Source organism: Haliotis rubra, unplaced genomic scaffold, assembly GCF_003918875.1.
Source record: "Haliotis rubra isolate DU_JTF1 unplaced genomic scaffold, ASM391887v1 Scf219, whole genome shotgun sequence".
Lineage (NCBI taxonomy): Eukaryota > Metazoa > Mollusca > Gastropoda > Lepetellida > Haliotidae > Haliotis > Haliotis rubra.
In genome coordinates, this window is record NW_025766214.1 from 1,220,126 (window position 1) to 1,247,404 (window position 27,279).

Below are 27,279 nucleotides of genomic sequence, written 5' to 3' on the forward strand. Positions count from 1 at the left end.
CAAGTCATGGTGATTACCTGGGGGGACTTGATAGCATCATCTGACCTGGTCTGTCTGGATTGGCCATTGTCCTGGCCTGAACCTGTACACACCTGATAAGCTTGCATAAACAATACTGCCATCTTGATAGTATCACAATACACTACAGAACAGTGCCCTAGATTAATAGTTAGAATATGTTGTATGTAAACTGTGGGGTCATCTGCTTGTAATGACTTGCTGATTGAGTTAAAAATAACCTTGACGATATATGTTCACATAGACATGAAAGTCACCTTATTTATTATCTCTCTGACAATTCAGGGCGACTTGTAGCCGCTTCATCAGGTCAGATAATAAGGATACAATCCATAAAATCATATGTCTTCCGGAAGGAGTTAACATGGGTAAAATGTTTGAAGTTGTTCTTGGTGTGCCAGCTATCACTAGAATCATGTTATTTCCAGCCATCTTCAGCCTTTCAGTCAAACTGGGAACTGTTCCATAAAACAATCACCCATGAAGATCTGGGTTAAACTTGATCTTCAGTAACCCATGCTTGTCATAAGAGGCAACTAATGGGAAATGGAGGTCAGACTCGCTGACTTGGTTGACACATGTCATCGTATCCAATTGTGTAGAATGATGCTCATCATGTTGATCACCGGATTGTCCGGTCCAGACTCGATTATTTACAGCCCGCTACCATATAGCTGGAATTTTACTGAGTGTAAACTGAAATTATACTCACTCACTCACTCAGTCATAAAGCAATCTTTGTGCGAAGATATTCGTAACTCCCTTATGCTAACATGGATATATTAAAATCCTTTTTTTTTTAACTGTAATGAAATCATACAAATTTCATAAACTTCATGGGCCTTCTGATTCAATATGAAGAAATGAGCACTGGCTAATTGAAAGTACTTCGAAGTTAGATTAAAGTCAGTCCGTTTTGTTTGACTTTTGAGACAAGATCAGTCTGTCAGTATCCATGTTTTAATTATCCTAATTACACAGACAAGGTATTCATATCACGCAGGGCACTAATTATAGCAGGGAGGCCTTGTTGGATGTGGGGACCAGACCATGGAGCATATGTTGTCTGTCTTTCTCCACCTTTTCAATTCACAGCAGCGCTTTTAGCAAGACATGTGCTGTGTGCAGGCCTAGTATCTTAAAGATCTCAGAGCAAAAGATTTACCTTCATTCCACTCCCATCCCCTTTTCAGCTGTAGAATATGAAGACTAAAGGTGACATAAACCCGCTCACTCACTCACTCACCCATACACCCACTCACTCACTCTCTCACTCACTCGGACGATGGGGTTAAAGCGTCCTCTCGTCACGCTGAATCCCATTATGGGATTAAATATAGCTATAATATTGAGATAAGATATCTTTATTGCAAAAAGAGACAACTTATAACTATATTTCTGGTACTGTATATTTGTCTGTCCGCATGTTGTCTCTCCTGTTGAGAGATGCATTGAAGTCCACTGTGAATTGATTCATTCTCTGTTCACTCACAATTAGATATACAGACTACCAGATTAACAGTTTTCTCTTAATGTGTGATGTGGTTACATCCATGCATATCGCCCTAATGATCCATTGCTTAAGGAGACCTATATTTTACATACTTAATGTTTTTTTCATATGAATGCAATACTTTTGTGTTCTGAAATGGCAGTGGAAAAAATAGTGTAGTAAAAATGTTGGATTGATGGGAACATGATTTATTACAACTGGCAAATCTGTCTGCAGTGTCAGTTGGTTTGCCATTTGCTTCATGATGGAGTGATGAAGCTGACAACTGGAGGTAATATTCAGAATATTAAATATTGATTTTATTCTCAAGAATACATGTGATTGTTGCACTGGGTACTGGGGACAAAGTAATGTTTCTTCAACTGTCAGAAAAGTTCCAACAGACTTTGGGCAGTGGGGTTGCCTAGTGGTCAAAGAGTTCGCTCGTCACGCCTAAGACCCGGGTTCGATTCCCCACATGGGTACAATGTGTGAAGCCCATTTCTGGTGTCCCCTCCGTGATATTGCTGGAATATTGCTAAAAGCGGCATTAAACTAAACTCACTCACTCACTCCAACAGACTTTTGACGAGATAAGAATGATAAGGGTGCTTTTGTCCTCAATCCAATCTGATATGGTGATGCATAGTATTCACTCACTAACTCAACTTGTTAAACTGAAACATAGTTGGCAGGTGTTTTGCCTTCATGGTGCGGGGTTTTATGCTTATAGACACGTGAGTGTACATTGATAAAACTATGACCACCATTCTGCTGTCATCTCTTATATGCTCATCCTTCTTACTCTCTGAGGGGGCTGTAGGGTAGCCTAGTTGTTAAAGTGTTCACTTGTCATGCCAAAGACCCGGGTTCGGTTTCCCATATGGGTACAATGTGTAGTGTGCGAAGCCCATTGCTGGAATATTGCTAAAAGTGCTAAAACTAAACTCACTCATTCTTCATCTCTGAAATTAAGGGACTTAGGGGTTCCTACAAAACTTGAGCATTCCCTTGTCGATTGATTTATTTAACCCTGTACACTCGGGGTGTTACATGAATGGGAGTCACGGTGACTCACTTTAAATGTTTTTGGGAGTAATTTTCTAAGTTTGTGAGTGATGAAGATATTTTTACAAAAATGATAAATCTTTTATTACTTTGGAATAAAGCAAGTGCTGTGAAAGCACACTGTGTAACATTTTCCTCTGTTGTAAGTTATCTGATATTGTGTATTGATTACTTAGTTACATTAACTATTCATTGATAACAAACTTGAATATAATGAAATAGTGAAATAGACAGAAAATAGTATTTATCATAATTTAACCTGTTGTTGCAACAACTTCAAATTTCAAGATACACGTTTTTGAAAAAAATATTGAGTCGGCTATTACTATTTTGGAAATATTTTGGTAATATTTTGTGAAACTGTCAAGTGAAGCACACAGGAATTGCGTGTCATGTTAAACCCTGTACACAGCTTTATTTCAGGGATGGTATTTTGGTCTATTCAAGGTCCTACTCTGTGCCTATTTGTGAAACAAGACCATAAGACATATATATGGCCAGATCTCTGATGCACAAGCTACAGTCAATGGTCAGGTACCCATCATACTCCAATCAAATTGGCTCTTCAGTGGCAGAAATAGTCTGTCATACAGACCCTGAAACAAATATACCCAATGCAGCCCATGCAAGTCGAGATTACTACAGTTTTAGGTTACTAAAATGAAGAAAGTCTCTGGGCTCCTTTTTATTGTATTTTATCAACATAATTAAAAAACTGGTTATTTTCTGTAAAATATGTTCATTTCAGAAAATAGATGTTGGTCTATGTCAGGATTTTTACTCCATGTAATCTATTTTGTTGACAATGTCTGTGATGATGTCAGAACAGATCTGACCAGCTCAGGTACCCAGATGGTCTGTTGTTTGTTCCTGGACATCAATGCCTGCCTGCTTGAGTCAACATCTGAGCAGATCTGACTTGCCTATAGAACTAGGCTGTGTAGCTGACCAGAATAGCTTGTCAGCCTCAGCTACTCATTTATTACAACCTGACATTCTCCATGAGTATGATTAGTTGCTAATTAGACAGGAAGTGAAGTGGTCAGTTTTGGTTTATGTGTTGTAGTATTACCATATTTTGTCCATAAGGTGCACTACAAGATGAAGGTGAATATGATGACATTCAGGATAATGTCAGAAAGGGAGAGCATGATCAGTTTGTCCTGTAATATTTTGATGGAAGTTCTAGTGTATTGATCATAATACTTATGCAATATATGGTGCAAGTTATCCTTGTTTGTCCAAAATTCTCTGAAGGAAACCTAGTTCTATGGATAGTCAACTTCTTTATTGCAATGAGTGCGACGTTTCCACGTAGGTACTAACACCGTTATCAAGCAAGTGATGACAAGTGATAACAGTGTTAGTACCTACGCCAAAACGTTGCACTCATTGCAATAAAGAAGTTGACAAAACATAGAACTTGGTTTTCCTTCATCTTTACAACTTCTAAAATCCCCCTCAAAGAACAAAACATTCTCTGTTCGGGTGAATTGTAAAGGAAGGAATTTTCGACCTTCATGCCCTTTGGAAGTCTTCAAGTAATGTCAGCATGATGTATACTACTCAAGGAAGAAATATGGCCTAAATAGAAAATCATGAGTTCTTTTGCGTAGGATATGTTTGAGGAGTAGAGAGCACCTTGCAATACCTGTGGAACAGGACCACTAGTTAAGTGTGGAGTGTTACACAGGTGGAGCACAGTATGCAATGCGAATAGTGTCTGACCTTCACCAAGACAGAATGTCCATCAATAGATGGTTTCCTTGACCAGATTAGCTGCTAGATGTTGACTGTAGGCTGTAAAGTGCTCATCTAGAAAGGTGTCATAGTCTTCCACCCTGGGTGTTCCTGTAGAGACTATCTGAGTGGTGTCAACTCAATACTTGAGGGGTAAGTTGACTGGTGCAGGAGTTGGTGAATCCATTCCAATTAAAGAGATTTGGGCCAGGATTTGTCCACTGCTCACCACAAAGCTTGGCTATATAGAACCAGGATGCAAGTAAATACCACATGGAATGTGTAAGTTGACTGTATTACAAACAATTCAACATCGGGCAGGAAGAGAGAAAACGTGTGTTGACTCGGCAAGAAGTTGTGGGAATTTTGTCAATAGCTTTCACACCTGATCAGGTACTTTGCCCCCTCCCTCTTCCTGGACTCTATGTCCAGCAATTCCTTGCATCTTTTGGACATACATTAACTATAATCAACTATGGAAATACATTGCATGTATGTTAGGGTATAGTGTTCTGCGATTCCTGGCATCATTTTCATGTAGATATTGTTATTGTAGTACTAAAGATATTGCTCACCCTAATGAAATTGTTTAAGAAATGGAGTTGTATGTTTAAGAGTTAATCATTCTGTTGAAAGAAAACTATGTTTCATTTGTATTGTGAAGTCTCATGACAAAATTATTAAAATAAAAAAAAAAATTGTTATGGAATTCTGGACATGGAATTATATAAATTTGAATAATATCACATTTCTTGACACTTTTTTTAAACGAAATGTCAAACTATTTCAGGAAAGCTTCAGAACTGTGCATGTTTTAAAACACATGAAGAGGTGTCAGAAATTCTGTGCAGCAGCCAGCATCTTTTTTTCGCCCATTTTCATTTGGAGACAAATATTTGAACCTTTTCGCAAATATCACTTGTATTTGCTTTTTGGCGGTTTCCCTAAATTGGCTAAACTTTAGGTAACTTTCACTCAAACAACTGAAATGTCGCACCACCACATAGACATTGCCTAGCCTTGTCACGAGTAATGTGGTTCAGAGTCAGACGACAAGTTTCAATAGTTTCAACTAAATTCATTGCGCAGCTTTGTTTTTTGGCCTTTTCTGGAAACATGTCCTTTAGAGGCATGCTCTTAAAAGCAAATTTAAGGAAATTTGTTAAAAACATAGCTTTCCTTCTATTTTGGTTGAAGATGGTTGACCTCCAACTGTGTAAATGTGAAATGAACATCCTCTTGTGTAATGTTACCGTGGTTACAGAATGTTGTTTTGTAGTGAGATGAGCTTTGTAAAGTTGGGGTGTTGTGGCCAGTTTGATTTGTTCTCTTAATTAAAGGAAGGATACCACCAGATTATGTATCACAATCTCGTTATGGAATGTACATATCAAAGTTATATTCTGAACCCTATTTGTATGTAACTACTTATTATCATTTTTCATTTGAAATAGTAATGTCTCTGACTTTACACCCATATCAAGCTTACTTACAGTGTCCATTACTGAGCCTTACCATGGCGGTGGGGTAGCCTAGTGGTTAAAGCATTCACTAGTCATGCCGTCATGGGTACAATATGTGAAGCTCATTTCTGGTGTCCCCATGCCCTGATATTGCTGCAATATTGCTAAAAGCAGCGTAAAACTAAACTCACTCACTACTGAGCCCCTAGTACAAGTTACAAGGTGTACTTGTTTGAATTTTGATATACGTTATTACTCACTGAAGTGCATGATTGTCTCAGCACTGTTTCATATCCCATTTCGTTCTTTCATTCTTGATAACAGTCGAAAATGTCTGGTTGGGTCATAATGGGTTTGAATATAAAATATGCCCTGATTGCATGTTAAACTTTCAAAAGGTGTTAAAAGGGATACATGGAGGCCATTTTCATATTTTATTCATCACAGAGGGAAATAATGTTTTAAGCAAATCACTATTTCGTTCCTGTTCCTGTGCTTTTTTCAGATGCACAATTTACTTGCCTTTGCATGTGTTTGTAACAGCTGCCACTGGTGGTGATATATTCTAAGTTGTTCAATGCACTCTAGGGAGGTGGGGTAGCCTAATGGCTAAAGTGTTCGCTCGTCACACCAAAGACCCAGGTTCGATTCCCAACATGTGCACAATGCGTGAAGCCCATTTCTGGAATTGCTGGAATATTGCTAAAACCATACTCACTCACTCACTTCATTTCCAATGCACTCTGCTTTTAGTAGAGATCACCTATGATTGTGTTGGGGTTTTTTCACTTTGATTTGATAATATTAAAGAAAATAATCTGTAAGGAGTGATATTCTGGTCCTGCACTGTGAAGGAATAATAATGATCTACATGTCACTGGAATTCATTATTAGAACAGAAACCACAAATATATAATATGTAATATATAATATATGACCCATGCCATGTTCAACATCTGCCCATTAACCTAATGAATGCATTGTGCCACAGCAGACATCAATATGAAACAATTGTTCCTTCAGTCGAAATTGACTTCTCATGTTTTATGTCAGAGTTGAAACACACACATAAAATGGCCACTTTGGCACTTGTTGCACCATATTGTATCATGTTAACTACAGTTAGCATGGCTCTATTTGATATATAGTATTTCAGGTAAACACCGCCGGTCTGTCACAGCGACAAATGACGATAATAGATTATTATGACCATTGGGCCTATTTCTAGATGGGTATTTATTTACCAAGCATGCATGTCAATATGGTTAAGCTAACAAGGCACGGAACTGCTAAAGGTTATAGTTGAGGAAGCATGTGTGCTTCAGTGATTGGTGTGTATATCAGTGTTACTACTGACACTGACATTTGACTGGACGGATATCATGTAAACAGGGGCCCTGCCAGGAGGTTCATGTCATGCACCTTGCACTGACCACCCAGGTGTGGGGATGTCTGTAGGCTGATCGCTATTGTGTAGGGCACTGTGTGGCATAAAGCATTTTCCAGGGTCACAATGGTTTGCTTTTCAGTAGATTCAGAAAGATTTAAAACAAAATGTGTTTCTTAAGATGTGGCTTTCATAAGTGTAGGTTTGGACTGTTTTGATGATAGTTTAGTTTTTTGTTATACTTGTGAGACTAATGCTTAGTCCCTGAATCTATATAATTTTGATAATAACAAATAAACCCATTTAAATTGAAAAGGAGCCCAAGTGAGTTAGGAGATTCAGCATGTGAACCTGAGATAATCTAGACTTGCTTCATTTAGGGCTTTAGCATTGCAGGGAGGGCTAGGCAGTAGGGAAAATAATGTGGTTCAGGGACTGTGAGACTGTATACTTGTGTAAGACACATTCTTTTCATTGTCATCCACTGTGAACTCTTTTTATTCTTTTAATGATGTAGATTCATTGTCACCCTTCTGAGATAAGAAGGGATAAGTACATTGTATACATATCCACTTTGGTTTGGTTATGAATAGTGAAGACAACATACATAAAATAAAATATGACTGTGAAACAGTATGATAATGGTGAAAGATATAATGTACCAGAATTGTCATCTTTGTGGAATCTTTCAGCCTGTTTCCCAAACCCCAAGAGAATAAATGTTTTAGGAGTCCTGCTCACGTCTAGATTGCCTCAGCTCCAAACGTTTAAGATACATGTAATTCTGGACTAGATAAATATGTCTTTTCTACATATGCAAATAAGACAGCTTTATTTCTGGAATTATATGTCAGTCTAGAAAACTTAACATTTTAGACATGATGTGCATAACTGATGTGATTTATGGCTGTGGTAAAGGATTCAGTTAGATTTACTTACATAGGTACTTCACTTGTCTCATTGTGTATAAAATACGGGGAGGTGGGGTAGCCTAGTGGTTAAAGCGTTGGCTCGTCATGCCGAAGACCCGGGTTCGAATCCCCACATGGGCACAATGTGTGAAGCCCATTTCTGGTGTCCCCCGCCGTGATGTTGCTGGAATATTGCTAAAAGCGGCGTAAAACCAAACTCAGTCAGTCAGTCAGTATAAAATACCTTTGATCGTACTCAGAACTGTTATTTATTAACTAAACTTGTTATTTTCGTTTTGTTGGTTTCAAAAGTCTGTGTACATGATGTAGCTCTATGACTCATGTTAATAATGATTTAGTTAGCCTTAAATTGTTCCATCGTCATGAACAAAATGGTTTTGGCTCAGAAACTCGCCTCAAAGTAGTCACTGGGTCTCAGGAATGTATACAATAGAACTGCTTCAATGTGTTCTGAACACCTTAAATATTTCAATTCAAGTAGCAGTAAAAACAAGCCTGAAGCTGCAGGTATGCCGCCAATGTTGAAGTGATTTTGCTGCTTCAGGTGGTGCCGAAGCAACGTGACGCCACCATACGCACCGAAGTGAATGTAACGAGTTTAAAGCTTTTCCGTGTTCTTCACATTTGGTTTGATGTGCTGTGGGAATCAAAGCTTTGATAACTGTACGGGATGAAGATGTTACAGCTTCTGCCTCATTTCATGCAGCGTGTTTGCAGCACCGTAATTAGCGATCAGTTGTCATAGTATGGTGGGAAGTATCAGTATTTTGAAGCATGAGAATATTGATTCACTGTTTTATTTCATTAGGAACTCGCCTGAGTTTTATTTAACTCAAAACACGACATGGAACTGAACGAAAAATGTTTTCAAATTTTATGCTGAACAAGCACTGAAGCAAGGTTATTTCATGCCTTGATGGGTCAATAGATAATATCATCAGGGGAAATTGTTGCAAGTGCGGCCTCTTAGAGACAGGAAGTAGGCACTGAGCAGACTGTGGTGGTTGACCACAGGAATCCACTATCACCGTGCAGTCCGGAATGTTCCATCAGTGGATGTGTGTCAGGACACCCACCTGTACCCACCTGTACCAGAGTGTGGATCGGCCCACACACTCACCAGGACATGGCAGAGTGGGCAGGTACACTTGCAATTAGGGAAGGGCAAAGACAAATGATTCTTGGTGGTTGTATCCTGAATGAATAAATACAGAACTATGGTGACAAAATGGAAAAGGGAGAAACAAATGATTGTGTAATGATTGAGGAAAATGAATGACTGAAAATGGTATTATGGCTGAAACAGATGTTTGAGTGAGTGAGGTTACTTGTAACAATATACCAGTTACACAACAGTGCTAGGCACATAGAATGGGTTTGAATTAATGTTAAAAATTCAACCAAGGTTATTTGGCATGATGAGCCAACATCCCTACTACTGGGCTACACTGCATTTGCCCAGTGATGAATATATAAACAAATGAATACGTGAAACAGTGTCAAAAGATGGCAGATGATGGTAGCCATTGAAAGATAAATAAGTAAAAACCTAATAAATTTATGAATAAACTGATAAGTAAATAATAAACTGGGAATTAAATAGTCATGCAGATAAAATCTTGTGATGTGAAACAAGACATTTCCACAATATCCTGACAGTGTACAAGGAGGATGTTGTACATTTATATATGACGTATGTTTTCAGTTAAACTGCGTTGTTTATTTGTCATGAGTGTAACGAATATGTTATTTGTTTCAGGCGTCACGGAAAGTGTCAAAATGCGGATACTTGTTTGTGTCTCCAGGCTTCGACTTCAACAACCCCCTTGACAGAACTAGGGTAAGCCGCTTCACACAATTTACCCAGCTAAACAAATGTGTGTTACATACAGGAATAATGACTTTGACTCAAGGGTGTCAGGTCATATTTATTACACGTTTATATACCTCATATTCTTCATCTTCATAGGGTGTCCTGGCTGTGATTGGTTGCTGGTAGTTATTTCAAGTGCAATATAGATTTATTCAATGCTTTCAAGATCAATACCCTTCATTGTGACTAAAATGGAAAAATAACAAACTTTAGTTTAATATTCTCTGACAATTACCAATGATTATTTGTATCACTGAAAATTTAGGTTGTTGTGTAATTGATTTTCCAAGTTTTATAAATATTTTAATATTACTTTGAAAAACTGTTGATCATTCAAAATAGGCCTATCAAGGGATTGAGAAGTAATGGGAATGTATGTGAACAGCAAACTAAACTATCAACAACCAACAGATTATGACAAACATTTGGGAAACGAAGTGTGTTGTGAACATATATTAAATTGGGAAGAATTCCTCAACTATGTCAAAATTAATTGAAAATGTATCATAAATTGTCTGTTTGGTTCTGAGAACTTTAACATTTTCTCACAGATATGTAATCACTAACACTATGGGGGTTGAAGGTAATCTGTGGCCAACACTAGCCATCCATGAGAGTAGTTTTTAAACTTTGTGAACTTGTTTAAGTTCTACCAGGTCTGTTTTGGATTATGTTAAATTTATTGTACAGCACCAAAAAACATGATGTTATTTTGTACTCTTAGAAACAGGAGCCATGCTTTCCTTATTAAAGTTCACTCCATATGTTCCACAAACCAATATTATTTTATACCACGCGACCAGCTAAATAACTGTATGCTGACAGGATCAACTCCTCAAGTTGATGATAAACAGTTGGCCATGTTATCTGGCACGATTACCTGTCTGACATGCAGATGTGCCTTGTAGATCTACATGGTGCAGTTCCTACAGGGCTGCAGTCTACATGGCTAGCTGACTGCTTTATGTAGGGGAGAGATAAACCCTATATGTCATGGCTGTACCCTCTTAGATGTAACGAAGTATCATTGTAGGGGTTAAGATGAAATGGGAACATTAAGAGATGTTTTCCTTATACCAACTGTGTAGATACACCTTGTCTCCTTCCGTTCTGTGATAAGCATTCAATGATAAGCATAAATCTGTTCGGAGTCATTACTCTTAGAGACCTTGAGTTATCTTTTTGCTACGATTAGCGTGTATGTCGGTGTGAAGAGTTACGACATTGCCCTTTGGTCACTTTGAACAGGGTTACCCCTTTCATGACCATGTCAGTGTATTGAAGATAAGAGGATCATCGCACTCATATTACTTGTCCCATAGGCAAGGCTGTTGCTATGATTTTGTAATTCATATTCTTTAACATGAAGTGAATAAGTGACATTAAGTTGCGAGAGGGTAGTTGGGTGGCTTGAGACTTCAGAGTTTCCTGAGCTTCAGTACTACACCACATTGTAGCTCATTTGGGGTCTCGTTTGGCAAGTGACTGTTCGAAATAACTCTCATCCAGCAGTGAATGGGTACCAAGTAGGATGAGAGGGTAGTTTTGATTTAATACTTCCCAGGAAGATGACAATGAAATTCAAGTGCATGCTGATCCTTTGCCTAGGGAATAATGCAGTGCTTTGAGCATCCTTTGGATTGTAGATTAGGCGGAGCAAAAATTTGCATATCATTATGATCGGCGTGCCTGTTTTCGTGGTTTTCACCAAAGTCAACACCCATCCTATTTTCATTTAAATAAAATCATTTGAACTTAGAAAAAGTACTTTTGATATGTTTAAAAGTTAAATACACAGAATATATACCAGAGAACATCCTCAATATGACATTTGAATTGTCTCCCCTTCTTCCGAAACATACTCCAAATACATGTTAACATATGTCTGTCCGCTAATGCAAGGTCCATTCTTTGTCTAGAGTGAAGATCCTGTCGAAAATACATCCAGAACAGTGGATGCTGGTTGATTTTACATTACATTAATTTTTATATTGAAATAAGCACTCCTGAATCTTTTGACATGATCCATGGTCTAACACAAGAACATCATGGCTGATTGTCTTTGATGTACTTTGCCTTTCACCTATAAATTACTTATGTCAGACACATATGTTTACTTATCAAAATGAAGGTGCTGCCATCTTTTCTGAAATGTTTACGTACAGCATGTCATATCGTCTCTGACAATTTCCTTTAGTAATCTTGGGTATGTTTTAGAGTACATGTGTTAACAGGAGAGGTAGTGTTGTATCTTTTTCCTCCATAAAATAGATGGACACTGTCAGAATGTTATGTGTATTATAAACAAGTGTTTCATAGACATGACTATTTGTTTACAAATATAATTGGCAGGTTTACTTTCTGCAATATTTCAAGTAAAATGACAAAAATGCAACAGAATATATTTGCAAGAATGCCATCTTGTCTGTCTGCTAACACATATGTAACACATGCAGTGAATGCTGATTTGAAGTAACCTTTGTTAGCTGAAAAAAAAATGCCATTGAAAATTCAAAGTTTCCAGATTTCCAAATATTTTTACAGAAATATCTTTCGGGAAATAATTCTGTGTGTGTATGCAGCATTCTATGGTATAGGACCACAATTGTCTATGTAGGGTTGCCTCCCTTTGTTGTGTTAAGATCTGCTTATACAGATATTTCTTTGGTCTGTCACCAGAAAATGAACCACAAATGCAGTCTGTATAGTTAGAAAATGTCTTGAAACTAATCAGATCTGCTGAACTTAACAGTGTTTCTCATAACAAAGGATTATTGCTTTTTGACACTCATGTCATCAATGAAACATTTAAGAGAACTAGAGTTATTGATTGTGAAACATGTGTGATACACTACAATCTAAATGGTCCTAAAATCATAATTTCTTTTGTAGAAATAATTTTCAACATCAAAAGATAAAATTGGAACAAGTTCTAAACATTGGTCCATCATCAGTTGATGAAATGTGGTGTAGTGCTTGAACAGTTAGTCAAATCAAATACTTGACTGCTGTTTATGTACTGGCAAAACCACATTGCATTTTGGCTATTTGTAATTTCAAAAAGGAAGTCATTACCATTTTTTACACAAATTACTTCAACAAAAACAAGTGAGTGATGAATGTTCTCTGATATTAAGGGCAGTATGAAACAACCCAGAGGCAAATACACATTCTTCAAGTCATTTTACTTGTGAACTACAATCTACAGGAACAAAATTTCTGTTGTCATAATTTTGTGAACAACTAGCTTTATCTCATATCATCAATATTTGATAGTGATGCAGAAAAAGATTCTTATGATTTAGCTGGAATTGTGCTTTGCTAGAGTGTCTTATAATTGTGGAAATACAAATGCATTTTGAAAAATGTTTGTTTGGTAATATGTCATAATATTGGCCCATAAACGTAGGTTTGTATGCAGAGGTGAATTCTTTAGCAATGGTAAATATTGCAGATTTGACAGCTATATGAATAATTTTATTTCATTGTTGTTTTTAAAGAAGCTGCCAGTGAAAAAATATGCATTTGTTCGTGAATCAGTGTCAAACAATGATGATATCAGGTGTTTGATGCAGGTCAGGATATCCTGCCCCATGGATAGCAGCTATCATAAACACATGCAAGGACAAGTCAGTTTTAAGTGACACTTCCTGTAACTTGCTCTTGCAGAAATCAGGCAAACTTGTCATTTTGGAATATGCTGAAACCATCTCTAGTGTTAGCTTTACACCCACTTGCCCCTATATGTATACTGATATATAGTATATCCTACCAACCAGGTTTAACCTATTGGATTATATGAATAGTTTATGAAGCCGTTTCAAGACTTAGAGAATAGATACTGACACTGGATGTGTTCGAGTATCTTATCACTCTTAACTGAAGAAGTAAGCTGTGAATGAAATCTAGACAAGTTGGCCACCCATTGTGGATATGATATGTCTGACATACGACAAGGGTAATGATATAGCTAGTGTTGGCTTCTTGCCATTAATTATTTAACGACTCTTCTGGAAACAACTGTTTTTGAAAAATAGACTAGTTTAACCTTTAAAATTTTGTATTTCATAATGTAGCATTATTTCTGAAAAAAAAAAGAATACATATGAGGCTCACAATATTTATCACAGGATTGTCTGGTCCAGACTATAAACTATAAAGCAGGAATATTGCTGAGTGTGGCAATAAAGTAACAAACACATGCACCAACACTGAAGTGGAACCAACAATACAAGTCAAGCCCATCAATTGTTTCCTGTATAAGTGGATGTTTATATATCGGACATCCTGACGTTATCTACTTGAAATTAACATCTGTCAGAAAGTGATTCTTGGTGACCATACCCCCATACTTTACAGGAAGTAACAAGCAGTTCATCCAGGTTGATTGCTTCTTGCAGCTCTGAACATGGGTGTAAAAATAATTTATACTGATTTGAACAGATGATGTTTGCTATGCGCAAATGCATTTCTACATTAAATGTAATTGGTGGCAGGTTTTCAGGATAAACAGATTAAGAGTAGAACCAAATGAGATGTTCGCGATAGATTTCAGTGTGATAAATATTTAAAAAAAATATGTTTGAACAGCTGTAATGAACACAGTATATCAATGATGTTGCACACATGACTTGATCTCTAGTAAATGGTGTTTTTAGTGTCTGTGAATGAAATATAAATCATATCAAGCACATCACTCACTCACTCACTCACTATCTTACTATCTCACTCACCACTCACTCACTCACTCACTCACTATCTCACTCTCTCATGCATATTGTTACATATGTGAAGTAATTCTTTGTTTAATGCCCTTCTCGGCAATGTTTCAGCTTTAGGATGGTGATCTGTAAATAACTGCATCTAGACCAGACAATCCAGTGATTGACACCAAGAGTAAAAATGTATGCATTTAGGATAAAATGACAAACATTAACAAAGTACGAGATCCTGACCACTAGATGCGGTTTATGACCTAGCTTGGTTTGCTGAAAACAGTTTCTAACCCTACAGTTGACCCTGTTTTATCACAACTTCAACACAACAATCCTGTTTAAGTCAATTCTTATTCCTTTTCCCCAAGATTTTGTCATTTTGAAATTTAACAATAAGCCAAATTGTTTAGAAATTGTGAAATTGTTGTCTAAACATTACTCCCTCATTTTAGTCACCTTTACATCTCTTTCATCGCACCACCAGCTTGTCATTGACATATTGACTGAGATGACCATCAACAAAATATTAGATTATTTTTAGAAGCAATAAAAATTCCAATGAAGCATTCATCCTACTTTGGACATACTGATCATTCCATCACTATGAGGCTGCTAAGCTGAGTGCCTGATTTCATGCTTGTGGAGGTGGATGTTTAGAAATATTTGGCTTAATAGCCTGAAGTGTGCTTCGTTTATCTTGAATTATGGCAAAGTTTCAGAATTGATGCCATGAGGCATTGCCTGACCTATTGTCCTCAGGTTTTTGTACAGGTTAGATGGTGGAGATAGTCAGTCTTGGGTTCTTGCTTCACAACTTTGTGGCATGCGCTGGGGCTAAAGGTCTAACGATTTCATCTCTAGCTTTTAGGCTGCCTGTTTTCTTCAGCCAGACTATGTAAAAATGTTTAAGACCACTTTTTTTATGGAAATGTTTCCCCAGATTTTTTTTTCTTTCTCAAAAAGTATATTTCTAATGTTGTAATGAAGTTGATGTGCAATGTTATGGTTATATGAAAATATGGACAAGACAATTCATTTAGTGTTAACATAAACTGAATATACTATACGGATACAAATTAAATACAGATAATCATTTTATATATAATAATTTGTTAGTATTTTCTTTGGTACTGTGAGGTGAATTTGAATTTGTTTTCGACTTACCTTTACATGTTTCTGTGATGGGCACCACCTGTTGGGCAAATGTTTCACCAATTTCTGAACACCTTTCCATGGTGATTCATAAACACATGCTTATGATATGGTTGGAATCATGCAATGGACATCATACAGTAATGTAAAAATTCTTCATGATTATGGGGGGCGGTGGGGTAGCCTAGTGGTTAAAGCGTTGGCTCGTCACGCCGAAGACCGGGTTCGAATCCCCACATGGGTACATTGTGTGAAGCCCATTTCTGGTGTTCCCTGCTGTGATGTTGCTGGAATATTGCTAAAAGCGGCGTAAAGCCAAACTCACTCACTCACTTACTCACTCATGATTATGGAAATGGTATTCGTCTTGTTTATTTCCTCCTCTAGACATGTAAAGACCAAGATACGAACTCATTTCTAGCTTTTAAATGCCAAATTATAGAACCGAGGTGAACATTTTTTCATAATATGCCATTAAGGTTATTAATGGACTTATTGCCATGCCCCCACAGGATGTTATTAAGTTATTCACCCAGCTAGTAACACCATATATTACAGCTGACAGGCAGTAAATGTACATCAGTGCATATTTCAACAGCTGATATAAATAACCTGAGACACACATTCTCTTGCCAAGTTCCCATTTGTTTTCTTACCTGCTTTCCATATATAATTCATTGCATAATGGTTTAAGTAGGTAGTGATACACCGTCTGGGGATTTGTCAACATAACCAGCATGCCATTGTAAAGTATACCAAATCATTTCTCTAGATAGTTATCGCTTCAGTCTTTTGTTTCTTTGTCTTGATTCTTGGTTCTCAGCCATTTTGATGGGATGGCCAAATGTCTCATAAAAACTTCAGTACCATCTTCTGTTGGTGCTTTGGCATCGGTATGCCAAGGTAGATTCTTTTAGCATAGGCAACAAGCAGGGGTTGTTATGAGGGTTCTGTGAGATGGTTAATGGCGTCATCTGTATCCATTATGGCCAAATGAAAGCAATCTGTCAGGAAGCAGCTGTGTGGATGTCAATAAATGACATCACAGTGGTAATTGATTATAGTGCTGAACAGGGATAGATGTTGAGTGTCTTTGAAGAGCAGTTGATATACCTGCTTGTTCATATTGCTCAATTAACACAACATCAACTCTCGTTTGATTAGAGCTAAGGGACATATTTTTGGAGTGACAGATCTTATGAATATATTTCTACTTTTAAGTATCCTTGAATAAAACATGAGTGAAGTAGTTAATATAGACTTAAGCAGAAATTAATAATTTCATTTTTCAACAAAGATTGACTCTCTTCTGGGACAATGACTGAGGTTCACATAATCTGGAAAGAAACCAAATCCTCAACTTGCTAACATTTATTTCAGTTTTGTCTACAGTATTTCTTACCCATTTTATTTTGTAAAGTTTCAGCATTTAAAATGCTTAAGGAAGTACAGTCAAACATATTCAGTATACCTTGATTTAATATATATAAATTTGAAACTGAAGTTTCACATGGGAAGTTGTTTCAACACCAATGCTTTCACACAGAACAATTAATGTAATTTATATCAGAATTCAGAATCACTTAAAAACAATCTTAAGTCTGCTTTCTAAATTTTATCTTCTCTTTGTTCGCTTTCTTAACAAAGCTAAGACATCGTTCATAGTTGCTAATAAATGGTGTTATTTGTCAAACAACTAAAACATCTGCGTATTTCAATTACTTGAAGACAAGTATTCTACAGTTCACAGAGTTTGTAAAATATTCACTCTCTTTGACTTATACACCAACTCCTTTGTTCATGCAACAAAGAAAACAGCCACAAACAAATTCCTTTTAGGTTCAATTTGTTTTTAAGATTCAGAAGAATTTCAAAAAAGACTCCTTTCCTATTCCTAATGCATTATTCCTTACAACTTTAAGTAGTATTTAACTTGTATCGGGATATATCGTCTCTTGTGGCGATACATTGATGTATCATGGACCCTCTCATGCAAATATCCTGATATATTGCCTAAGTGTGTTTTATATCGATGCACTTGTATCGTGTAGTTGACGATGTAAACATTGATACTATCGATGAATAGTTACACCACTACAGAATGCTACATGTATTTCATTGAAACGTAAAGTTCAATATATTTTCTAAATCCAGCGCCTTGAGCATGCACTAGTGCATGGATATGTGCGCTATATAGATATCCAATAATAATAAAAAATAAATAAAATAATAAATCAGCTCGGGGCAGTGGGGTAACCTTGTGGTTGAAGTGTTCGCTCATCACGCTGAAGACCTGGGTTCGATTCCCCACGTAGGTACAATGTGTGAAGCTTATTTCTGGTGTCACTCGCCGTGATATTACTGGAATATTGCTAAAGCAGCATAAAACTTAACCCACTCACTCTAAATCAGCTCAGTACCAAAAGTGCAGAAAAGCAAATCTGCTTGTTTATGATTAATGATTCTCATCCTCAACACAGGCCATTCTGATTAAAGTTTTATATTGGCCATGCATGTTATGTAGATACCTTGTCATCAGTAATACGTGTTATCACACTCTTACAAGACCATCACAGCCGTTATCAGCAGCCGATATCCTCTCCGTTTCTTCTAGCGATAACAGTGTAGGGCTACTGAAGGCTTACATCATCTGTACATGGAGTTCCTGTCTTGTCAGTGTAATGTGCTGTTGATGATAACTGCTTTGGTCTGGAGTGACATGGCAGATTAAGTCCTACATAGTGCATTAAGAGAAATCTTGGTCATGGTTTTGACAGGTTCCTGGGAAATAGGCATCACTTTGCATTAAGATAAATGTCAGAAGAGCAAGCTTGGTCCCCATTTTAACATAATGGAGGAAGGTGCCCATTGAAAATAAAACATCTCCGTTTAGATTAAATTAAACAAAAACATGGAAAGATATTTTGGCAGGGTCAGTGGCGGAATGTTTGTTATGTCAATACTTCAAAATAAGCTCAGGACAGGGACATTGATGAATTTCTGTGATTGATTGATAATTACTTCAGTTTGACACCAATCAATAGGTATTGATGAGGCCATTAACTTAAGTTGGATGCTCTTAATTTATGGAGAAGTCATATGAGTGAGTGAGTGAGTTGGTTTTCACACTGTGTTTGCAATATTCTTGCAATATCACGGTGGGGGACACCAGAAATGGGCTTCACACTTTGTACCATTGTGGAGAATTGTACCCGGATCTTCCGTGTGATGAGCGAACACTTGAACCACTGGGCCACCCCACCTCCCCATATGTGCATGAAGGGGAGAGGGATGTTATTTTCTGAGTTATTATTGTGGGATCAACTTTAAGCTATTGCTGTGTCACCATGTCTGCCAAAATATATTGTAACAAGCCTAAAAGTATTTTATTTTTTTAGCCTGCCATATATGATTTGACATGAAAAAGAAAGACCTGTTCTTGTTGTAATTGTTTTGGTTAGTTTGTATTCAAATAAGGTGTAACATGTCAAATAGTGTGGGAGTTAGATTCAGCTGAAGAAAAGATATGCAGAAGACTCCACGGGTGACCAGCAGTCTGCCATACAGACCCCAAACAAATATACCAATACAACCCACACAAGTCTTAGATTTCTGCCCCCTGGGCCCCTATTTATTAGATGTTATTGAAATAGTTTATGAAGTGTTTTTTCTCTCTGTAAAATTATGTTTATTTCAGATACAAGATTTTAGTGTAGATGAGCAGCATCAGATAGTTCAATTTTACTTGTAACAAAGATATTGCATGTGGATTAATTATACTAACCTCAATAATTTTACTTTGACAAATAAAATCCCAAGTGTTTTTTGTAAGTGTGCAGTAAATGTGTCAGTTATTGCCAAAATTAACTCTTCCTCCTTTTCCCTGTTTTCCAGAGATGGCAGAGACGATTCTTTGTGTTGTACGATGATGCCGAGCTCACCTGGTCTGTGGATGATAATGTGAGTACAGATGCAAACTATTCATTTTTTTCTATCCTGCAAATGCTTTTATGATTTTATGGCATGTCCGTATAGAATTCTCATTTTGATGTGCATCTTGATTCTCTGACATCTTAACATTATTACTGTATCAAAAATTTTATTCCTTAGCCAAAGAAATGTTTATGAAACAATATACCACTCAAAAGACGTTAACGAACATCTGGTTCTTTCATACAGTTAATGTCATGGCAATTCCTGCATCTGTGAAAACGTGATTCTTTCATCTTATTTAATAGAAATATGAAAGAATAATGTTTTCACAGATGGCATGACAGAATAACTGTAGTTATGTGAAAGAATTGAGTATTCCTTAGCTTCTTTTGAGTAGTATATATACTCAAGATTCAGGGCGGTAGGGTAGCCTAATGGTTAAAGCGTTCGCTCATCACGCCGAAGACCTGGGTTCGATTCCCCACATGGGTACAATTCGTTAAGCCCATTTCCCGTGTCCCCCGCTGTGATATTGCTGGAACATTGCTAAAGGCGTTGTAAAAACCAAAACTCACTCACTCACTCAAGGTGAATGTTTCATGTGAGCACATGATACCTATTATTAGAATGGCAAAATTTGCTAATATTCAAACCGTCTTCCAGGTTTAATCATGAGAAAGTTGGATAGTGTTTCTGGCTTTTAGTTAATTTTGATTATATTTGTCTGAAGGTGGAAGGATTAAGTTGTAATGTTATGTTGCAGCCTGACACAGTACCGCAGGGCACTATCGACATGAACAAGTGCTCCGATGTCCAGGAAGCAGAGAAGGTGACTGGCCACATCAACTCCGTGTCTGTCATGACCCCAGAGAAGACCATCTACATCAAGGGAGAGTCGAAAGAAGAGTCACAATGGTAGGTGTAGTCTCTGGCACTAGCCTTCAGACAGTCTGGTGTGAATGTTCCCGCCTTTCTTTGTCATGGATGTTGTTAAGGTTGTGTAAGTTGTTGCACTGGTGTGCTTGATTGTGGACAGTGTGTGGTGTGAATTTCCCTTTTCATCCATTTTTTGTCACAATGGTAGTGGTCTACTTGCTTGTGGACATATACAACCAGCAATCTTCTCATCTTTGTTTGTCACAGATGATACTATGGTTGTGTAAACTGTAGCACTGTTGCTTGACAGATGTGGACAGATTGCATATTCCTTTCAGATCTTAACGTTTCTCTGTGATAGTGGTAGGTAGGTGCTGGTCTGTTCAGTTTTTGACAGATTTTTATGTGATCAGTTCATCAATTCCTTGTCACAGTGATAGGGTATGTGCTCCGTGAACTCTTGGACAATATGTCCCTTGGCCACCCTCAGAAACATTATGGATTCGGGGTGAGAATAAGTTCCTAGTAAATCATGTCTGGGCAAGGCAAATGAGTGGTTGACATCAAGAACACACAGTTTGTCAGGTGAGGTGAAATTGGGTTTTACGTTGTGCTTGAGAATATTTCGCTCATATGACGACGTGCATGCGTGTGTATGTGTATGTGTATGTGTATGTGTATGTGCGGCTGCTTGTACTAGCCCAGACTTAAGCTGGTTTTATAGTGCTAGCCTACTAAGATACCATGCCGCAGTGAAGCATGAATACCCCACTCAGACACATTATACTGACTCCGAGCGTTCTTGTTGTACCCACTAATGCCGAGCGCCAGGCAGGGACCAACAAGTACCATATTTTAACGTCTTTTGGTATGACGCGGTTGTGGATCGAACCCGCGACCTTCCGCTCTCCGGGCGGACGCTCTAACCACTACACCACGGAGGCGGTCAGTTTATCAGGTTCTCATGTTAATCACTTCAATTGATAAACATGAGGTGTTGGAAACCTATGTATTAAATCATTCCGAAAATGTCAGTTGTATCCAGGTGAAGGTTAACCCAAACATGTCTCATTCTCTGTCAGTGGGAAAGCCTCCTAAAGGCAAGGACGTCCAATGTGCTAAGCATGCAGGTCAGGGTATTAATGATAACTGGTAAAGCTGTCCGACACCACAGGGCTGTAGTAGGTCTGTTGGTGTCTCGCCTGCTTGTTTATGACAGAGACTGTACAGATGAAGACATGACCTCATATCTAGTTAATGGATATCACACATCTTGGCACTTTTGCCCTTCTGCAGAGACTTGGCTCCTGTCTATAAAACACAAACACTATTCAGTGCAACATTAGGTGTATCTTATGTCAGGGAACCAGTTTATCTCTTTTCTGGAACTTTTTTTCTCTCTTGGTGTAAGACGGAACTCAGTCGTAGAGTTTGATGTTGTCATCATGATTCTGCTTGTATTACTTTTCTTCCTTCAAAAGTTTATGTTCAACTTACTGTGGGGTCTTTCATCAAAACCATCAGTTAGGTGATGTTGAATTTAAAAAAAAATATGAATAGAGCTTTCAGTGTTATATTTTTTATGTAATAAAAACCTACTGAGAACAAATGGTCCTTTGTCTGAAAGAAAATGTATTATATTTGCATGGTGTATTTTGTTGCTTGATTGCATGTTTGAAAAAATCTCTATCAAAAACTATATCATAAAAAATGAAATATAATTTTGAAGAGGGGGACTTTAAGTGTTTATATGAAATAATGATATGTATTTCGTTTGAAGTGGGAAAGGTTAAACACTGAATAAATCTATACAATTAAACTGTTTTGAGCAGGTTAGGGCGTTGTGAAAATGAAAAGGTTGTGTTTCTAAAGTACAAATGGGGATGTAATCATCTGCTTTACTGGAGCTGCTCAACAGTGCTGGGAAAAAGGGTATCACCGTATGGCACCAGTCACGATCTTTATCACCTGTTTTTTTCAGCTCCCATTTCGGCCGTAGATTATCTTTTGCTTTTACTGAAAGAAAACTATGAAAATGGCTGCTTGTAGACATCTTGATAGTCAGAGATGCAGATGATTGTGTGTGATGATTCAGAGGGGTGAGTTAGCTTGCACCATGCCATGAGGCTGTGTATTTTTAGTTGGTTTCAACTCACACAAACAGAAAATCCACTGAAATAAACTATCACCTCCTTTCATTAGAAATGGTGAATAATGCAGTAATCAAATGGCATAACGAACCCAAAGAGACCTCTAATTAGTTTGTTATAACTGTAGTTTGTTGTATATGTTTTGATTAATATATACAGAAAATGGTCTCCTTCTATCATATATTAAGACAATTTGAAAATATGATCTTTAAAATGTGTTTAATTTGGAAACTACATTTCAGGATAGAGAACATGACATATGTTACCTGTAGTTTTAAAATAAATGCAATGTGGGTCTTCAACTTCAATGATGATTTGGCATTCGCTCGTTACGCCATGGACCCGGGTTCGATTCACCGCGTGGGTACAATGTGTGAAGCCCATTTCTGGTGATCCCTGCCGTGATATTGCTGGAATATTGCTAAAAGGTGATGCAAAACCTCACTCCTCACTCACTCACTCACTCCCTCACTCACTGAATGATAATTTGGATTCTTCCATGACCAAGAAGTTCATGTATCAAGCAACTGTAGGTTGGAGTCAGTGAGGCCTTCACTGTATGTTGTAGGCTCCATTTTTAATTAACTGATTCACATAAGTATCATGTCGGTGGAGGAACGATTTTTTAAATTCATGCTTTCAATATATATTGAAATATTAGATAAGTGAAGAATAAATTTTGCATTCTCTTCTGGTGTAGGGGCAGTGGGGTAGCCAAGTGGTTAAAGCATTTGCTCATCATTGACCTGGGTTCAATTCCCCACATGGGTACAGTGTGTGAAGACTATTTTTGGTGTCCCCCATCCCGATATTGCAAAAGCGGCGTTAAACTATACTCACTCTGACTCTACTGTTTCCATAGTTTTTTGATGAAGTTATTAATTTAACCAGGTTAGTAGTTTATCATTGAAATTGATACTGATACCAAGATAAGAATTATCACCTATCAGACTGAATGAACAGTTAAATAAGAACTTGAAGACGAACATGAACAGTAGGGTAAATATCTTTGTCTCAGATGAGTTTGGATAAAATACCAAACATATTTTAATAATTACTCATTGGTTTCGGAAGTTTTTCTGTTGTTACAATGAACATTAGAAGAACGTCAGTGACAACAGATTGCCATACTGTATTCTGCTGAACATGTTTGAATAGTTTTATTCAGATCTGTATAATTGAAACTGTAGGGTTCATATGCTTGTCACACATTAGTTTTGATAAAGTACCAAACATATTTACAACATTAGTGTTTTTGTTTTCACAACCGGGTAATAGTGTTGTGTTGTAGTGAATGCGTTCTCTGCCGAACGTGCTGCAATATTTTTATTCTGATGGCCTGTATAATTGATTCTGTGTTTAGTTGAGGACTAAGAAGTTGAGGCGTACACACTTTGTGTCTGTCATGCATGGTGGACGTATTTAATGGACCTGCTGGGTTCATGGCTAGGTTGCTTTAGAAATTGTTTTGATCACAGAGCATGGGAAAGTTGGATGTGGATTTCATGAACTGCGTTTGAAGACATGTTTTTGACTGTAAATCAGCTGGATGCGCCCTCATTTTTATCGAGAATTATTATTGCATTAACTGTCGCCCTGTGGAGAAGAGGGTTTAGTGTCGGTCCCCAGCAGTCATTAATGGATCAGGTAGTTAGGGCTAGTAATGGCGTGAATGGTTGCTCATTATGTCAATCACTGGATTGGCTGGTGGCTGGAACATTGCTGAGTACAATCGGAAACAACAAAATAATAAGTAAATCAAATTTTAAAATTAATTATGTTTGATGTAACTACTTTAAGATCTGTGCATGGATATTTAAATATTGTCAGTTTCTGAAGGTAAAAGAAACAAGTTCATCCATGTTGGTTTCCAAGATGAAAACAGAAATCGAAAATAAACATGGAGTAGGGTTGGTTTTTGGGTTGTTATTATTTAGGGAGTAAGGTGTTATCATGGGGGTAGAGCTGGGTAGGGAAGTAGGGGTGAGTGTGGAAAGCAGGATTTTGCTCTGATGGGTATAGCATTTTGTTGGAGTAGGACTTTATATGTCTAAGGTTTTGTTTTGAGGGTATGGTTTTGTTATGGCAGAAATTTTGGGTGTCCTCCAGTTTTGGGTCAGTTTTATGGTATATCCTGATCAGTATTTATTACACATATGCGCCTTATTCAAATTCAAATTAAGTCAGTTGACAAGAAAAAACAGTGGAAGGTCAAGTGCTGGTTGACACAGTCAGATACACCCACAACCCTCTCCACCCCCACACCCCTCCAACCTCCACACACCCCATACACACATGCGCCTTATCGATACATCAAATTCAAATTCAAAATACGTCAGTTGACAAGAAAACACTTTGTAAGGTGTAGTGATGCATGGCTGATAGTCTATTATCAATTTACTTGTCGGTGATAGAAACCCTCCCATCGAGATCACTTCAAAGCCTGACTGTGATCACATCGCACATGCCCTGTGGTCTGGATGTACAGAATCTCCCACAAATCCACTCACTGTTTTTAGGGGGGCAAACACTGCAGGGGACCAGCTTTTATCAATCTCTCTGATAACCTAGTTGAATGCATTACCTGTTTGTTTGATTTTCTGTATCAACATTTTCACACCCCACTAGCAAAAAGTACTTGGGACAGAGTGACAGTTGAATTTTTATCAGCTTTTAAAATTCAAACTTTATCTTTGTTGAGACTGCAGTTTCCTTCGACAAAGGGTCAGTAGGTTGTGGTTATTGTCGTGTTGTTTACTTTGGTGGAGCTAATGGGTTTACAGCATGTTTGAATGTTGATTGTATGAGTTTTCTCTTCCAAATCTCGGGAAACTTATAAAATGTAGACGTTATTGAGTCATGTTGTCAAATATTTCAAATATGTAACTAGTGATACATTTTACTGAAGAAAACAACATTACGAAATGAGGTTGGAGCATAACCTGTGCATTGTTGTACATTATGGGTCAAACAGTACAGAGTATGTCATTCATGATAAATAACACTATTGTCCTATTGTCCTATGTGAACTAGGAAGGATTGTTTGTGCCCCTAGACACAGCAGCACAAACTGAACAGTGACACAAACAGATGATGACGCATTAGAAGACAACACAATCAGAACACAATCAGAACACAATCAGAATACAATGCCTCATCCCTACTGGGGCATGACAGCCGATATAACAGTGGTATTTGTTGTCATGAGGCAGAGACTTGTATAGATGGGGATTTGGGACATCTAACAAAATTGCTGTGCAACTGCATTTGTGTAAGACATTACATTAGATGGAAGATACCCTTAGTCATGTCAGGATCATAACTATCATTATCAGCAGATTACTTTCACTATCCCCAAATCCTTGACTTGTCTCTTCTGAATAGCCTCCATAAGCCCAACCCCTTCAATCTCTTCCATACCACTTCTATTTGTTCCCGGGCGGTGGGGTAGCCTAGTGGTTAAAGCGTTGGCTCATCATGCCGAAGACCCGGGTTCGAATCCCCACATGGGTACAATGTGTGAAGCCCATTTCTGGTGTCCCCCACCGTGATGTTGCTGGAATATTGCTAAAAGCGGCGTAAAACCAAACTCAGTCAGTCAGTCAGTCTATTTGTTCCCTGACTTTTTCATCTTTCCCCAACCCTTAGCTTCTTCAATCCATTACTTAGCGCTCTCCCTTTATGCTACTTCTTCCTATATCTAAATTCTGTCCAACATTGTAAACCAAAAGTCACTGTGTTCTTTAATCTGATTGGTTGAAAAACGTGATCAAATGGTATTCAATTCCCGGACATTTGCTGCGTATTAATACATACAAGCATCGCTCACACCATTGTATTGTTACGTCGTCAGCTGTGATGACGTCATTAAAATCAAATTGTGACGTAAAGTCCAAATGACGTCACAAATGAGCAGTTACAGATGCTACCATGAGAGACAGCTGAAACGGCCGGTTGATGACATTTCACTGCTGTACCCATACTCAATGTAATGTGTGCAGACACAAAAATGTGTGTGGACCTTTTGGTTTACTTTTGTGTTTACAATGTCGATAAACATCATGTGTTGGCCAATTTTCTGGGTGTTATTGAGTATTTGAAGCACGGGAATATTTCATTTGAAACCTCCGGCTGACGCCATCAGTTCCAAATGAATTCCTATGCTTCAAATACTCAATAACACCTGGAAATTGGCCAACACATGATGTTTATCTCCTAATTCAAACCCCTTCCTTCTCTCACCTAAAACATCCATGCCTCCACCTCTTGACTTTCCCCCAACACCTTTCTTTATCCAAGCTCTTCTATCTCCCCCTGCCTTCACCCCAAACCTATTTCATTTTCTCAACCCCTTTATCCAAACTTTGTTCACCTTCCCCAACACCAACTCAGCCTTCTACCTAAACCCATCTGAATACAGCCTTGCCCTTTACCCTTTACACAAACCCAATCCCAGCCCTATGGACCTACTCCTAAGTTT

At 37.7% G+C, this 27,279-nt stretch overlaps 1 protein-coding gene across 1 annotated transcript in view; it reads left to right on the plus strand.

The window, feature by feature from the left end:
* Window positions 1–27,279, plus strand: part of LOC124277183 (A-kinase anchor protein 9-like) — a 119,382-nt gene that overhangs the window by 23,663 nt on the left and 68,440 nt on the right. Inside the window, exons 2-4 of the mRNA XM_046712853.1 lie at window positions 9,860–9,940; window positions 19,735–19,800; window positions 20,537–20,688. Coding sequence (XP_046568809.1) covers window positions 9,860–9,940; window positions 19,735–19,800; window positions 20,537–20,688 — 299 coding nt within the window. The remainder of the gene's footprint in view (window positions 1–9,859; window positions 9,941–19,734; window positions 19,801–20,536; window positions 20,689–27,279) is intronic.